We start from the raw sequence: 18,307 nt of genomic DNA on the forward strand, positions 1-18,307 counted from the left end.
GACGCCACTGCCAAAGGAGAGATTCATACCATTTACAGCACCGTCTGTAACTGTCATTAGTAGAATTTAATGTTTGCAGTTTGTTTTATTACTCAGAAAGCATTGAGACTCTTGGATTCCTGTAATAAAAGCTCTTAGAACTTTTCTTGGTCTGGGTCTTATTTAGAGATGAATGTACTCCGAATGTACATAGAAAAAATATACAATAAAAAACGCATATTTGTAAATAAGTGTCATATACACATCAGAGTATAATGTCTTCACAGGTATTACATTTTTCTCCCAATATGGAATTAAATACAAATACCATTGTACATTTAAAAAATGGTTATGTGAGTATAGAACAGTAAATGGGTTTAGAAAACAAAAAATAATTTTGGGTAAAGAAGTGGTTGGAGAGGCACCATAGAAAAGGGGATTAGGTGGAAGGTAATGGATTAGTGTTGGAGAAGTGTGGGACAGGGAGGCTGAGATGTTGCAATCGTAGTGAAGATGACAGAGGTGCTAGAGGTTCTAAACACGATGGGTTCAATTTATTAGGAAAGAAAGGTGAGTCCAATATTTTTTGCCATGTACAAGAAGCGACAGATATAACGCTACCGCAGTGAAAGATATAATTCTCCCTCCCTCTCAAAACAAATGTTTTCTGATCAAGCCACAGGCTCCACATCATGCATCACATCATGAACTCCATTAAATATCTATGGTAAGTTGTTTCCATGTCAGGATTCCTCCGGCAGCGTGTAAGGACATTTATATGTCTTTGCTATAACTTCTGCAGATATAGCCAGAGTACAGCTCATTTTAGTCAGTGATCCTGGCCATACCGGGAGCCAGTTATAGATGTATATCCACCTGCCCAGAAATCTCCGGTGCTTTGTCCTGCTGTCCCCCATATGCCCAGCTCAGCTGTCTATTCTGCCTAACCTCAGACCTGTCCAAACAGTTACATATGTAATCATTGCATTCTTCCTTCCATTTGTTGTGTGCAGTAACTATTCAATTGTTACTTGGTGACCCAGTCTCTCCTTTTCAGGTCATATTGGAATATTGCCCATAGTAATCTTTCTTAAAATATTTACTGTTTTCAAATTATACAGGTAAAATTTCTCAGCCATTTGTTGTTCACTAGTACGACCAAAAAATATTATTCAATGAGACAGTTAGCAGTTCTCACTTCTGGGGGCATGAACATGTTATTATAATGTTTGCAAAATCTAGTTGGTCTTGAAGACTTGGTAGTACAGTTTCAAAATGTCCTCCCCCCTTAGCAATATGTTTGATCTTCTGAATTGGGAACGGTGAATGTTATTTTCGTACTATTCTCAGGGTAGTAACAAAGCAGGCAGACAGTGATTCTTTCTCATAGACATTAACAAGCAGAAGCAGCATAAAGGCAGTAAATCTTTATCTTCATTACATCCAGGATACCAGCAGTTACATTTCAGTTCATCATACTTCTCAAAGTGCAGTACCAAAAAATGACAGACTCCACATCAGATCATTAAAGAGAGATGTTCATGGCAAGCCTAAATTTCTATTTAAGAAATACAAATGAATCTCTCAATATTCAAAATATCAGTGTTCACAGGAAGCTATCCCAGCTGCACTTTGCAGACTGATAATAAATACAGTAACTTCATACATCCTCCTCCAGGGGAAAAGTCACTTCTCTGCATTCGCTTTAATCTGGGCTGAAATATGATGAGATACAGAAGTATAATGAGTGTATATATATAACAGAGATGTGCGCCGACCCCTGTGTTTTGGTTTTAGATCTATATTAACTTTGTGTTTTGATTTTGTCAAAACTGCTCTTACGGGTTTTGGTTTTGGATCTGTATTTTTTTTTTTTTAAATACAAAAAACAGCTAAAATCACATATTTTGGGCCTGTTTTTGTTCCTACAGTAGTATTAACCTTAATAACATTAATTTCCAGTCTATTTTGACCATCTTACAATATTTTTTTCACCAAAACACAGGAGGTGGAACTGCTTGGCAGGGCTTAGGCTATGATTCATATAACTTATGAACAGTGGCACGTCTGTCTGTGACATCGGTGTGAGGGTGCCCGACTGTCACACAGCGCCAGGGGATGGCAAAACAAAAACAGAGAAGCACTTTCTTCCTTGCAGGAAAATATCTAATTTATTAATACATACAATTACTTAAAAATTCTTATTAGTAATTTATAAAAACAGTTTATCTCTCAACAATACACTAAGGATGCTTCTAATATTAGTACATAACATCCAATATTTTTCTAAACATTCTTAATAGATATGTTTGAATCTTAGTAGTGCTCAAACAATAATACACGTCTTCAATATTCCATCAGACCAAGTTAGAAGTGGCAGACAGGTTGTTCCTCATTAGTAAAGCAAATTAATCAGCAAGTTTATGCATTAGTAGCAAGTTAACAAAGTGTCAGTCTCCACAGATAAATCCTGTTATAGCTGTTAGTAATTCTGCTTGTGCACAGCACATAAGGGGCGTGTGGAAAGGACTGATGGCACGTAAGGGCATGTAGACGGTTCAAAGGGGGCATGTGGAAAGGACTGATGGCACATAATGGCATGTGGATGGCACAAAAGGGGCATGTGGAGAGGGATGATGGCATATAAGAGCATGTGGAGGGGTCTAATGCAGCAGTGGACAACCTTTGGCTCTTGAGGCACATGCTTCCATTGTTCTGATCCGGCTCCCCTGACTGACACTGATTGCCTCCTCTGATAGGCGTGCAGCTGTTCAAAGGAGGCTCGTCCTTTGTTGCAGCAGTATGCTCCGCTTCAGAGGCATGTATGGGCGATGTGGTGATGTCACGCCGCAAACAGGAGGCGTATCTCGCCTTGTGACTGAACCTGCAGCCACAAGGAGGATGCGGTCGCAGATGCCGGATCCTACCTACGTGAAACAGACAGTTACAACAGGGTAAGAGCTGTGGGGTGGGGGGTATTTGATTTTTTATTTTATTTGTGACATGGAGGGCAGGAGCGGCCCATGGAGTGGGAGGGAGTGTGGGGGAAGGTGGCCCGGGGAGAGAGGGGGGTTGCTGAAGTGACACATGTGAGGCTGCTGAAGTGACACATGAGGTGGACTGGAGTGACACATGAGGTGGACTGGAGTGACACATGAGGTGGACTGGAGTGACACATGGAGGGCGGGATTGACACCCGGGAGGGTTGGATTGTATTATGTGAATGGTTTTGTTTTTTTGTTTTACTTCAATGTATTTTTTGTGTGTATGGCTTTTTCAGTGTATTTTATTTGGATATGGCTTTTTCAGTGTATTATTTGTGTATGTGGCTTATTCAGTGTATTTTATGTGGATCTGTTATCTTCAATGTTTTTTATATTCTTCTGCCTTTTTCGTGCCCTGTAATAGTTACCTCCACGGTGATTATGTGCATGTGCTTTTACATGCTCCTACAAACATCATACAGGGGCGTGGCCTAGCTGGTCACGTCCCATTTTTGCACGTGTGCCTTCTGCGTGCGCATGATCTCGGCTCTTGGACATGCCTACAGATATTTCTGGGCTCTTTGCCTCTGACTGGTTGGCCACAAGTGGTACATGGGATGGTCTGTGGTGCATTTAACTGGTATGTAGAGAGGTATATTCTGACCGCAATTTTTTTTAATTGTGACCATGTTATGCTAACTTCTCTTATGATACTGACAGTCGGGATGTCGGCGCTTAGAATGCCGCACTAATGCTGCACTAACAGGCAACAGGAACTATTAGGGGGATACATTCAATATCCCGACACTTGTCGGAATCCTGGCTCCGGCATCCTGACCGCCGGCATCCTGACGGTAAGTACTGGGATTAGGGGGAGGGTTAAGGTTGGGCACTAAGGGCAGGACTCGTATCTGCTCGGAACTCTTAAGTTCAGGTGGGTATAACCGAACCTGCTCATCTCTAAAATCTATCTCTCTCTATAATATATATATATATATATATACTGTGTGTGTGTGTATATGTATATATATATATATATATATATATATAGATAGATATATACACACAAACACATACACACATATCTAGTGGAATGGGTATGAAATCCCGACCCTGGAAGCCCGGCTAGGACAGAATCCCGACTGGCCCCCCCAAACCCTAGCGCTCCTTTTGTGGTGCCTAACCCTAACCTCCCTGGGGGGTGCCTAATCCTATCAAACCCCCGGTTGTGCCTAACCGTAACCTCCCTTCACTGCACCCTAAACCTAAGTATCCCGGGTGGGGGCAGCCTAACCCTAACCCCCCTCCCCGCAGCCTAACCCTAACACTCTGGGGGGGTGCCTTACCCTAAGTTCCCCCCAGGGGTGTCTAACCCCACCCTCCGCGGCTAATAGTTACCTACGTCTGGTGTCTTACGATCGGGATGCCGGCTGTCGGGATTCTGACGCCGGTATCCTGATGCGTAGGTGTATCATCATACTCTATTGCTGCAATTGCGCCAAACAGTCCTGTTGGACTTGGCTTGCGCCAACAGTCTTTTTAGCTTGAATGTTGATCTTAGTCATGCAAATGAAACATTCGGAAGTGACAAAACCGCTTAACGAGACTGCACTGATCAATTTGATATGCAACACTTGTACATCTGTGTGCAAATGAGTCTGAATCTGTATACAAAGTGTTATGATGCAGCGGCCGTAGCTTTTCCTTCATGCCATGTTCCGTTTTACTTCATCAGTGACTTTCCACATATTTAAAACTAATTCCCGGCGTCTGACACAGATTGAGTCATAGTTGCCCACTCTCCCAGATCTTGCGGGAGGGATTTTTTGGGTACCACCCCCCCTCCCCCCCTACAACCCAAGATGATTAGGCACTTCTCCCTCATCCCACCCAATTCCTAGTGAAGTGGGCAGAATGGGGAGAATCTTACCGTGAATCCACGGTCCGGCAGGAGACGGCGGCGCTTAATGACGCGTTTATGATAATCGCATCATCTAACTGTCCGTACCATTCCATTGTGATAAGGCGGCAGGGCCTAATGACACGATCGTCGGGCCCCGCCACCATAACTGCCCACCTTCATCTAGTGAAGGAGCCTTCTCCCGGGAAGCTCCATTTAAATGTCGGCAAGTATGGATTGAGTGGTGTTGGCTGCATCTACGGAGCGAATAATACCCCTTTCACACTGCAGCAATACCCCGGGTTATTGTATGTAAAGGGCACAGTTGAAATAACCTGGGTCAAGCAATCTGGCATTTCAACCTGGATAACGAGCAGGGTTGAACACGAGCATTTAAGATATGGGAAACTCAACCTGCATTTATTTGACTTTTATTTTACAGAAACTGTTTTTTTTATGAAAGCTGCATTTTTTGGCTTCCGTCGGCTTTAATATAGGAGTACCGTATCGCTGAACTCTGCTGAGGTCCCCCTCTTTTTGCAAATGCAGTTCCTGTAGATTTCTATGGGGACTGTGAAATGCCCCATTTCCCATTTTCTGGTAAGCTTACCTTCTCAGCCCTGTAGCCCGGTTAGCTAATGCCATCTTTAGATGGTGTCTGCCCATTGTAGCACAGGGTTTAGGTTTCAGCATTATTATTTTTTTTCAGAGAGGGATCCTTCGCCGAACGCACATGATCATTAGCTCAGCTGGGTTCAAATACCGCAATATGCGGCAATGTTATTTTTTATGGAAAATGTCATTATTATTCCAGAGTGGTTTTAGCCTTTTGGACACATGTAAACTATTACAATGATACAACCTACTACTTTTATTTATTTGGAAAATTTCAATTAAAACCCATGAAAGAGCCGTCTTCAACTCTCTTATGAGAGGGTGCACCAGGCATGACTTACTGTACCTTATTTCATATTACCTTATCCCTATTTTCAGCACAACACTTCAAGACCAATAATGCACAAGAAGGACTGTGGAAAATGTTGAACTGTTCTTAGGTTAGATGTTATCTCACTTAAATGTATCAATTACTTATGGTATTTGTATAGTTTTTGTATAAGAATCTTTTGCTTGAATGCACTATAGCAAATGGCCGTATTAACCCATGGGCAGGCTTCAAGGCTTTCAGATATTTTGGACCCTGAAGGTGGTTGTCAGGGTTTTAGATGTCCTTGTGTGTGTGTCGTAGCGGCATCCCGCACTATGCAGATACCAGTAGGCTGCAGCATCCATCCTGGTGTGTGCACTCCGGATCTTAATTCCAGTTGGCTCCACCCCTATGCTGGGAGAGCCTATGGTGAGCCTATGGTGAGAGCCCATTCAGAATGAGCTTCTGCACAGAAGCTCATTATGGCTACCTGAGACCAACTGCAGTGCAGAGAGTGCCGAAGCCCCGCCTATCGAGTCAGGCCTGCTTGAAACTCCCCCGTCGGTCATTCATGATTCACGCTAAGCTCTGCCCCCGAAGTGCGCTAAGCTCCACCTCCAATTCACACTAAGCTCCGCCCCCAAATCTGTATTACCCGGGATGCCTGAATCTTCAGCCATTCACCTGGGCCCCCTCACCTCAGTCACCCCCTCCATCAACACTGCAGCAGACGGGCACTAGTCTAGATAATCAGAGGTGGGTGTAATGTATGTCTCTGTATATATAAAGTAATCAAATTGGTGTTTGTATTAATGCAAATACATCACATAGTAGGTGTATTTGCAGGAGTGTCACAGCTCCTGGAGGATTATTGTATATTTTCTATCATTTGGGAAGACACCCTTACATCTTAATTTATTAACTTCAGAGTGCCAATCTTCACCTACTGTGTGTGTATAGTACTATATATATATATATATATATATATATATATGTACACACACGGTGTGACCGAGGGGACCAGAGCTGAGAGTGGAAGGTACGGCGAGTGATATGGAAGGCTTCACAAGCCCTTCCTGGATAGTATACAGTACAACCCCTGCGCTGTGTGATATCACAGTGGGCCTGATTCAGAGCCGGACGCTCTGACAGAGCGCTCGCTCTGAATGAGGGCCGGCTCTCTGGTTTTTCAGAACGGCCTCCTGGCCGCTTGCATAGCTGTGGGTGACCACCCACAGCTATAGCGAGCGGCCATGATGATGGTCGCGATGGTCAAGACCATCGCGACCATCGGGCTTGCGACGAGACCCTTGTGGTAGGGTCTCGTTGCCGCAAGCCCAAGAGTGCTTTCGGCTCTAACAGAGCCGAAAGCACTCCCACGTCCATTACTTGTGATGTCAGTGGGGCCGGCCCCAGACGGTAGCCGTTCCCATGGGAACACCTCTGTCTGGGCAGCCACACCCCCGACCCGCCCACCAAAGGGGGCGTGCTGTCACTCAACATCGACAGCACGCCCACTTTGGTACGAGACCCGGAGCGACGGTTTGCCCATCGCTATCCGGGTCTCGCACATGCGCACGATGGAGCCGGCTCCATCGTACGCATGCGCACTGGGCCACCATCAACCCACTTGTGAGCGCATAGCGCTCGCGAGTGGGTCTGAATCAGGCCCAGTGGCCCTGATTCAGTGCCGGACGCTCTGACAGAGCGCTCGCTCTGAAACAGGGCATCTTTTTTTTTTTTACAGATACTTGTTGTAGTTCTATAACACCGTACACCCGCACTCGCACACAGAACATAAGCATGCTGCATATCATTTTAATCAGCAGAAGCTGCTTGTGCTATCCAGTCACATAGTTGTGCAAATAAAACGCATTTGAAGGTAAAAAGACACTTGACGCTACCGAGGCACGGCGTGGCACGACTAGAAGGGCTGTTTAACGCGCAACAAGGCTAGATGTATGTGGACCCACATATATATATATATATAGTTATATCTTTTGGGGTCCGCGTATAAACACTAAGATAGGTGGTGGAATTATATGCTGGGGGGGCACCAGCCAAAATCTTGCCTAGGGCACCAAATTGGTCCACTCTCTACACCCCCACCCACCCATTGTCTCAAAGCTTACTTCAAATGACGAGTGTGCGGTGCCCCTAGGCTGATGTCTGCGGGGCCCCTAGACTTCAGCCTAGTCAGCCTTATGAGTAATAAGTAATAGCTATAGTGCAGTAAATAAAAAAACAACAACAAGAAAGACAATAATATGAATTCCCAGCCTGTGTTTCTTCATTTACTTACAAAATCAACTTTATTGGGCTTATAGTCGTTTCTTTCACCATCTGGCTTAATAAAACCTCAGGTTTGTTTTTACAATGTGCTGTTGTACGTTCATAGTATATGCTGTATTGTGCACAATGGAATTGTCTTTGCTCTACTGTTCTCATCACTGCTGTAGGGTAAAGAGATGGTAAAGCGTTGCATCTTTCCGAGGCTCTGCCGAACTATGGCTGGTCTAGTGTCTAAGAGGGAAGAACATGTTTTGAGAGAGCTCACAAAATGTGTTTAGTTTAACGTATTACCCGTCATGCACATACATCCTGTCTTATCTGCTGCTCCATATGCTGTTTACCATGGATAGTGAAAGAAAGAATAAGCTGATCTTTTACTGCAGTGTTTTAAGGAACATTCTAATGAAACATAAATTGTATAAACTGTACATTTTATTATATCCTATTCCTTATATGCTAGTCTGTTATGATTTAAATATTGTATCTATCCTTTTTAATACCCCAATAAATAGTTTTGCCTTACTTTATAGTATAAAATTCAAATTGACCACTATATTTCAAGGGTAAAGAAGCTGCTTTAGGGGAAATTCAAGTAAGAATGATCTTTTACAAAAACAGTAGTTGATAGGTTCTGCTGTAAATTGTATGTCCTGATGTTAATTATGCTTTTGTCATTTTGTTCTTTTAATGGAAAATACAGAGAAAAAAAAGAGATGATTTTTGTGCTATTTTATGCTGTGTTTTGCCAACAACAGCTTTGGGAATATCACTGTGGAATATATTACATTGCATTTGACATGGTATCTCTTTCTTCTGACAGGAGGACTACATACCATATCCCAGCATTGATGAGGTAAACCTTTAAGATTAAACTGATTAATGTACCAATTATACAGACAATAGAACTGAATAAAACCTATTTAATGTGACATACATCACTGCTATTGGATGTGTTGGATGTGTACATTAGTCATATCATCCAATAGTTGTTTTCTTTGCAGGTTTAGGGGGTGATTTTGAGTTGGATGCATCTGTTAAAATGGACGCATCTCCCGGTTTTGAACAAAGTGAGCATGCATCTGAATCAGAAAAATGGTGTGTGCATGGGCTGCATGATTCGTCTAAATGATAAAGTAGGTTCGTCCGTGTCGCAACGTGAAGTAGGCGTTTCTGGGTGGCGAACATTGGCGTATATTGGGTGCACCCGATATACACCGCACCCATATAATTATACTTACCTCTCCTGAGGCCCGCGTCAGCTGCTACTGCAGACAGAAATTACAGGAAAAAATGCATTTTCCCAGAGATTTGCGCATGCGCAGTAAAGAGAGGCCCCGCCTGGAGGATGCACACAGGCCTCTTTCTCTCTTATATATAAAGTAGTTTCCTGCACACTGAGCCAGTAGGTTTCGGCAAGCTGCTAACACTCATAGGCTACCCTAAGCCCATTAATAATTGTTCCAAGAATATAAGTAAGTTGGTGTTGCGCTCAGCCTATTATTAACTAAAATGCCCCACAGACCATTACCATTATTGTTACTACCTTGTCTGAGAAGTTCAGTGCCAGCACCCGTAATCAGCTGATGCGCCCGTTATTTGACGCGCAAACCCGGAAGGACGGAGGACAAAGCAGAGCAGGCACCTAAGGAAAGAACATATCGAGGAAGGAAAGAGCCGGCAACGGAGGCTTGGCCCAGAGCACTAACTACCATCCGCATTCCGGGCTCTAGCCATGAGGAGGACCGAATCCTACCACCCAGAGGTGAATACAGCTGCAATGGGATTGTGGCTGATACCTGATGTTTAAGTGTCAAGCCACTATCTAGGACAACACCAAGAATCCACACATGTTCAGTGTTTTTTAGTTCTGATCCCCCAAGAGTAAGTCCTGTTGATTGGCTATGCTGCAGCCTTGTCCTGTGACCTATCATAAGGATCTCTGTTTTATCAGGGTTCAGTCACAGCCAACTGGCACTCATCCACTCCTGGATCTCAGCTAGACAGCCATTTAGGGGTTGGTATTGGGTTTTCAGTACCTGGAGCAAAGGACAGATACAATTGTGTATCATCTGCATAGCAGTGGTTGTCCAGGCCATGACATCTGATTATTTAACCCAGTGGTAGCAGGTATACTGCAAAAAGCATGGTAGATTATATAGAACCCTGAGGGACACCACATGGCAGCGGTACTGGTGATGATGAGTATACTCCAGAAGAAACTCTCTGTGACCTGCCGGTGAGAAATGACTTGAACCAGCTAAGGACTGTGCCATCCAGTCTACAGATCATTTTCAGGCCCTCAATTAGAATCCCGTGGTCCACTGTATCAAATACTGCAGAGAGATCCAGAAGGATTAAGACTGAACAGTGACCTCTGTCTCTTGCCATCAGAAGATCATTAAGTATACATCCCAGGGCTATTTCAGTTCTACTGTATGTCTTCTCCTAAATCCTAACTGGAGTGGATCATAAATATTATGGGTTGACAGGCGGGTTTCTAGTTGACTTGCCACCACTTTCTCAATAACCTTTCCTGGAAAAGGAAGGTTTGATACCGGTCTATAGTTGGTCATGCAGTCTAGGTCTAAATTAGGTTTTTGAAGAAGTGGTCTGACAACTGCTTCTTTAAGTGGTTCAGAAAAAATGCCTGTCTGCAAAGAGCATTGAACTATTTTTGCAAATACACCCTATTAGAAGCTTGGTTGAGGCAGGGTTCAGATCACAGGTGGTGGAACGCAACATGGTAATAGTAATGTTAGCAATGTCTTTTACATACATTTTTTCAAAGCTGTTCCATGGAGGCAGGTGGCTTACCTTGGCGGCTTGGTAGTTTGGAACTCCTTCGATGGCACTGTAGAGATTCTAGCCTGGATGAAAGATACTTTATCTGCAAATAATTTAGCAAAAATCATTTCATCTTGACTGGGACAGGCATGCTGGTTTGCAAAGCATCTCCACTGTATGGAAAAGCTGAGCCTGCGTATTGTTTGCTCTCATGTTCTCATTTGAAAGGAACTCTCTTTTCTTACAGGTAATTGTTAATTGGTATTCTCCATTATGTTTGATTAGTTTTAACTTATCCTCTACCAGGTTTGTCTTCCCCCATCGACTTTCACGACCCCCTATCTTGAGTTCACCAACACTGTTGTCAAACCTAGGGGCTTAAAGGTGTGGTATGCGGGATGGTATTTGCACACAGGGGCGATAATATCCATTGCAGATGTCAGGTCCATGTTATAGTAAAGGACTAGAGAACTAGGGTCTTCACAGACCCCCATTACTGCAGAGAGGTTCATGCTTGTTGCAAGAGCCTGGGGCCATACCCCTCCTTGGACGATACCTGGTCAACTCCATGGGTAAAGTTCTATTTTGAGGGGTTGCGACTGAGAACCAAATTGAGTGGTGGTCAGACCAGGTGACTTGGTTTATTTTTAGGTGAGATCACTTTTATGTGTAGCAGAAGGAATGGCTTGTGTGAGGCCCAGAGCACAGAGCATTCATTGTGCACATGAGGTCTTGGCCAAGGTGTGAGAGCTCATCATCAACCCATGCATTGAAATCCCCAAGGATCAGCCATCTTTGATGCTCCAGAGCTAGTCCTGCAACAATATCTGCAAATTCTTGTAGAAATATCTTTCCATCTCCAGGGTGTGGTAAATGAGAAGTACTCTGAATCCAAATTCAGTAATTTCCATTGGGTGGACCCTAACTTTTTAAGTGCTTTTTTAAAGCAGATGGCAACTCCGCCTCCCCTGCGGTTCAGTCTTGGGTTGTGAATTACAGAATAATTTGTTGGAACTGCAACTTCCAAGATAGGAGCTGCATTTTCATCTAGTCAAGTGCCTGTATTACAGGCAAGATAAGTCCCTGTATTACAGGCAAGATATGAAGATTCAATAAGGTCAGCAATTGTAGCAGTCTTGTTTCTTATAGATCTGGCATTGCAAAGGATTGACCTGATTGGGCATACCAGAGGACCTTTAGTTTTCTTTATATTGAGTGTGGGGGCTCTGGGGATGTCAGTCAAACAGCGAGAATTTACAGATCTGTTCTTCCAAGCACAGGGCCGTTTGTTAGGTAAATCTTCTATTTGTCTCATATATGAAACTGTTGAGCCTGGTGGAAAGGGACTTAGGTGGTTACAGCGAATAAGAGATTTTCAACCTCGCTTACCACAACTGCCCCGCTGAATTTTTTTGAAAATGCCAAGGGATTTAAGAATGGAAGTCTGTGCTGGATTAATGGGAACTGCCGCCCCTGGTGGGCGGAGTGAAAGTATAAAGCTGGATATGTACAAATACATTGGGTCATCAATGAGAGCATAAGTATGAATTGGATTTGATGATGAGAGAAGATGAAACTTTTTTTTTTTCTCAATTCTGTGTGTGATCCAGAAGTTATAATGGGATTCATGAACAGAGTCTAATTTAATTTGGTTATTGCTATGTCCAGTTGCTTCTCTCTTATACAACGGTATATTGTAAGCAAGGAGTATCTAAATAAGCTAACTTTTCTTTTCAGTTGCTGATTTAGAATCACGCATATTATTCCAGAACAAAGCAGGCTAGAGGAAAGGGGTTAGCAGCCATTTCTATTGTATAGGTGTGAAAATCCCAGTGTGAGACTCCTTTAGAAGTGGATATTCAATGCAAAGGTAAAGATAACTTGTCTCCTGGGAATAAACTGGGATCCTGTGTTTGGCTGGGAAATAATGTATATACAGACTAAAGTATATTTTTTTGTTGGGAGTCAATTAACCTACCAGTATATTTCTATATTGTGGGAAACCGGAGTACCCACGCAGGCACAGGGAGAATATGTAAACTCCAAACAGTTAGAGCGGTAGTGGGAATTTAACCCACAACTTTAGTGCTGTGATGCAGTAATACTAACCATTACACCATCTGTGCTGATGCTAATGGTGAAGACTGAAGCGCGACCGCAAAAAAACAGTGAATGGGACGCAGGAAATGACAAAATATGCACAATGATACGCAACAGACACAAATTTGGACACCACTGCACTCCCAAGATATCTCGTTATAGTATACAAATATTCCAAAATACAGAATATTCCGATATCCAAAATACAGCTGATCCCAAGCATTTTGGATATGGGAGACACAGCCTGTATGTGTTTAACTTTACCCCTCTCACTATCAAGTTAACTGGGTGCTACTAGTGGAAAACTTGTACTCCAGTAAGAATACTTTTTGAGGTCAAGCAATGTATCTGCTTGTTGTGTTATAACTACAGCATATGACCCTCTTAGTTGATACATGACATCAATATAAAATACAAGTTAAAAAAAACAGAAGAGGGGGCATGGCTTGGCGCACAAGAGAAGCAGACGTGCTTGGCCGGAGCTCCCGCTAAAAACCCCCTGTTTTAGCGGAAACCTGCCTCTAATACAGCCCGCCTGTGCAGTTTCCTTACCCCAGCTTGCCTGCATCACATCTGGGGGTTTGCGCTGCGGAATCGGGGAGTACTAGGTATCCCTGCGGATTGCAGCCTTCCCGCCCCATCCAAGCCGGGGACTCAATTTAGACCCGCAAGCTGACGGAGGCGTCTTTGACTCGGGACGCACTTCCGCCCTGCGGGTACTTGTGCAGCTGCTCTCCCCCACCGGAGTTACCTGGTCGCCTGCTCCTGCTGCCTGACGATCATCTCCCTTGGTGAGGAGAGATCTCCGGCTGTTGTTACCGAGGTGGCCATTGCTCCAGCAGCTTCCCTGTTACCAGTGGCACCTGGGTGGTCGGCTGGTCCACTCCCAGGGGCCTCTGCTTGGAATATATTTTCTGCTACCTGCTGGGTTCCTCCTACTCTGCCTGGCTGGCAGTGGTGAGCACTTGGGGACACTATTGTCTCTGCTTCATTTAGCATTGTTTTCCATTGCCTGCCTCACACTCTCAGTGTATGATACCAGCACCAATACTGCTTACTACTCCATTTGAGCCCTATTACCTAACACTCCTCCCTGATAAGCCTGATCATCTTATTAAAATATTTTGTATCAGGTGGTTCATAGTGTTGAAAGTAATTACTTTTATTTTCTAGGCTCTGGCTCCCTCTAGTGGTTGCTTGACATAGTTCTCTATAATATAGTATATATGTCCTTGTGAAGCCGTAATCACATAGCTTACTGATAAGCTAATATTGGCTGTCCCTCCGATGCCACAACCAATCCTCATTTAATTGTATATTTTTGATACTTTACCGCCTTTTATATGGCTCCCTAGTTATTTGGCCTTTTACCCTCTGGGAGTCAATTAACTGGGCCCTTTATTTTATCCTACCTTCTTGTTTATCTTATACTATTGGTGATTTTTTTCTATCAACCATGAGTAAAACTAACGCAAGAGCCACAAAATCGGTGGGTGGTGACATCATTCAACATTTCTCAAGAAATGACAAAATGTCTCAATCGCTAAATCCCCCCTCTCCGTCACTACCAGCCTCAGATGAGGACGGCCCTTCCTCTCCTGCCCCTTACACTAAGGAAGACATACTAGCCCTGCAATCACTAATTACTGACTTTAAGGAATCCCTGGAGACTAAACTTGATAAGGTCGTCACATCTATTAGGTCCGATGTCTCCTCCCTAGCCTCTAGGACAACTAAACTGGAATCCCGTCAGGACATTCTCCACAAAGCTCAGATACCCATAGGGATCTAGATCATATTGCTCAGGAACTCTCTGATCTCCGCACGAAAAATGAAGATCTTGAAAATTGAGAGAGAAGAAATAACCTTCGAATTCGCAATGTTCCTGAATCCATTACACCGGACTCTCTAGAACCCTATTTACACAGATTGTTTTCCTTTCTTCTCCCTGACCTGGGGTCTCGTCAACTGCCATTGGAGCGGGCACATCGGGCTTTTCGGCCCAAACCTCGGGAAGGTGATCCCCCCAAAGATGTCATCATGAGATTCCTTAGCTTCAAAGATAGAGAAGCTGTCCTAGCTACGACCCGTGGCAAGCCTCATATTCTCTACGAAAACACTAAGCTTCAATTTTATCAAGATCTAGCACCCACGACAATTATTAAATGAAGAGAACTTCGGGATTTGACAGAGGCCTTACGTGACCTCGGAATACGTTACTGTTGGGGGTTTCCATTCAAGCTTATAGTTGATCTTCATGGCAAAAATATCATTATACGGGACCCTAGAGAGAGGAAGGACCTTTTGACACATTTAGAAGAATCAGGTCCCCCTGCCCATTCCTCTAGAGATAATCCTTGAATCTCCCTACTCTTTATTGATGGAGACCTTATACCTACCCTAAGGGCCTTGTTACTTTCATTGGCATAAATACAATACCACCTGTTATTATTGATTATTTCTTGCAGGTTTTACTGATAGTATTGTACTACTACGGAAATTTTATATTTGTAATATTTTTCCTATATATGTTGATTGTTGACATCACTTGTGGAATTTATATATTTAACTGTTTCTTGTTTATAATCAGACAAGTGGGATGTAGACTAGGAATACAAATTATTATTTATTCATAGGTAATACACCACTTGCTTACCTTTATTTCATGTTTCATTTATTAGGTTTATCCAATATCACTAATTGTAACTATTGCGTTATATCTTATGTTGATATCACCATTTTTACTAGCATTATTTTTTATTCTTGATATGTGTATTTTTCTACTATTATAGGCCTTGCAATGTTTAAAATGTTGGTACACACCTATTTTGCTTTACCTAGTTCTGATTGGTCTCTTTTTTGTCTTTTTTTATGCTCTATCTCAGATTTATTTAATACACAATAACTTAGCTATATATTTTTCTTTTTTTTTTTACTTTTTTTGTTTAATTATAGATACTATTTTCTATTTTACTAGAGGTTAGGTAGACCAAGTCCTGTTTACCTCTTTGGACTCTTAGTCCTATTATCTGAATGGGTTAACCTACACTGGATTCGTGGATTCCGCATTCAGACTCCATTCTTATTTTTCCTTTTTATTTTTTCTGGTCTCTTCCCCCCCTCCTCCTCCTTTCTCTTTTTCTTGTTTATCTCTCCTTCTCCTCTCCTCCTGAGCGAGTCGGGATCTTAGTTTTTTTTTTTTCTTTTTCCTTTTCGGTTACTGTTTAATTTTATTTCATTCCCTTTTCATTTGGTCCATTGAAATTTTCAAGATGCCCTTCACTGTTGTCTCCATGAATGTTAAGGGTCTTAATACCCCTCAAACACGTTCATTGTTTTTCCGTACTGTTCGTGGCCTTAAAGCCGGAATAATATTGCTACAAGAAACCCATTTCCACGCTCCCTGCCACCCGGCTCTCCGATCTAAGAACTTCTCCACTGTGTTATATTCTTCAAGCCCAAGCAAACATAATGGTGTAGCAATTCTAATTAATAATAAACTTCCTTTCACTCAACACTCTGTTTTACAGACTCAGACGGTAGATTCATTATTTTAACTGGAAAACTCTGGCACTTAGAGGTGACAATAGCTAATGTTTATGCTCCCAACACAGGTCAGATTTAGTTTTTTAACTCCTTTTTTTCGGTTTTAAATAAACGGAGAGCGGGATATATCATAGTGGGTGGAAACTTCAACGCTGTTCTTAATCCAGACCTAGATAAGTCACATTCTTCGAATAGTACCCATATAAATCGGCTTGCTAAATCCCTTAATAAGCATATTCGGGACTTGGGACTCTTTGACGCCTGGTGTGCACTCAATCCATCTTCTTGAGACAACAGCTTTTTCTCCTCCCCCCCATCATACATATTCTAGGATTGATTTGTTTCTCTGTTGTACTCAAGCATCCAAACATCTCCTAGACTCAACTATCACACCTAATTCATGGTCGGACCATTCTATCCTCACAACCTCTTACGATCTTCTTGATACGCCTGCATCTAGGCCATCTTGGCGATTAAATGAAAACCTCCTGAAGATCCCACAATTTCAGACTAAGATTAGATCCATTAGATCCGCATTAGCTGACTATTTCTCTACTAACTCGGTGGAATCTCCTTGCTCACCCTTGGTTTGGGAGGCCCACAAATCTGTAATCTGCGGACACATTATTAGCTATGCCTCTTTTAGGAATAAGGAGCATAAAATTAAACTGACTCTTCTGACTGACGAAGTCAAACAATTAGAAACCTTCCATAAACAAACAAAATCCGTCCCCCCTTATTTATAAAAAACTCATATCTGCCAGAAATGACCTTAATGCCATTTTATCTGAAATGACCAAAAAATCCCTCCGCTGGCTCAATCAACGCTTTTATGAAAAAAGTAATAAAGCAGACACGTTATTGGCCAATAGATTAAAATCCCGGAAGGCTAGAACAGCCATACAGGCCATACAAGATAGGAATGGCATCCCTCAATATAATCCAGCTACAATAAATGGCATCTTTCGGACATACTATGACCAATTATATAATCTTGCAGATGCAACCAATGCGGATCCTAACATTCATTCACGAACCATTGACTACCTTTCCTCCTGTGGTCTTCCTGGTATTGACGCGCAAAGGGCAGAAACGCTGGGACTTCATATTACCGAGGAAGAAACACGCCTTGCTCTTAAAACCCAAAAACCTTCAAAAGGCACCTGGCCCTGATGGCTATCCCATATCCTACTATAAAAAATTCCAAGACTCCTTAGTCCCACACCTAACTAAGATGTTTAATCAAATTTTAGATGGTGAAACCTTGCACCCATCTACTACTAAAGCTTCCATCACAGTTATTCCCAAACCAAATAAGGATCCTCTCATCGCTTCTAATTACCGACCCATATCACTACTTAATGCCGACTTAAAAATGTTTGCGAAAATACTTGCAACTAGGCTTAATCCCATATTACCCGACCTTATTCACCCTGATCAGGTGGGCTTTGTCCCGTCTAGGCAAGCACTTGACAACACCAGACGAACAGTGGATATTATTCACTATATTAATACACATCAACTTCACTCTCTTGTGCTTGCTCTGGACGTGGAGAAAGCCTTTGATAAGGTCGCCTGGCCATTTATGATGCACACGCTCTCCGCCTTTGGTTTTAGAGGTAAATTCTTACAAGCTATTAAAGCCCTATATTATAATCCTACGGCTTCTATTCTTGCTGGGGGACTGCTTTCAGACCAATTCAATATAACCAATGGAACACGACAAGGGTGCCCATTGTCACCTCTTATTTTTGCGCTGATCATAGAGCCACTTGCTAGAAGTATACGTATAAATCC

At 42.7% G+C, this 18,307-nt stretch overlaps 1 protein-coding gene across 2 annotated transcripts in view; it reads left to right on the top strand.

Annotated features, from left to right (window-relative positions):
* RAP1GAP2 (RAP1 GTPase activating protein 2) overlaps positions 1 to 18,307 on the top strand; it is a 911,161-nt gene that overhangs the window by 786,692 nt on the left and 106,162 nt on the right. For both annotated transcript variants that reach the window (XM_088449471.1, XM_088449472.1), the window contains one exon: positions 8,901 to 8,933. In XM_088449471.1, coding sequence (XP_088305597.1) covers positions 8,901 to 8,933 — 33 coding nt within the window. The remainder of the gene's footprint in view (positions 1 to 8,900; positions 8,934 to 18,307) is intronic.

Source organism: Taudactylus pleione, unplaced genomic scaffold (assembly GCF_031769625.1).
Source record: "Taudactylus pleione unplaced genomic scaffold, aTauple2 ptg000485l, whole genome shotgun sequence".
NCBI classification, from domain to species: Eukaryota; Metazoa; Chordata; class Amphibia; order Anura; family Myobatrachidae; genus Taudactylus; species Taudactylus pleione.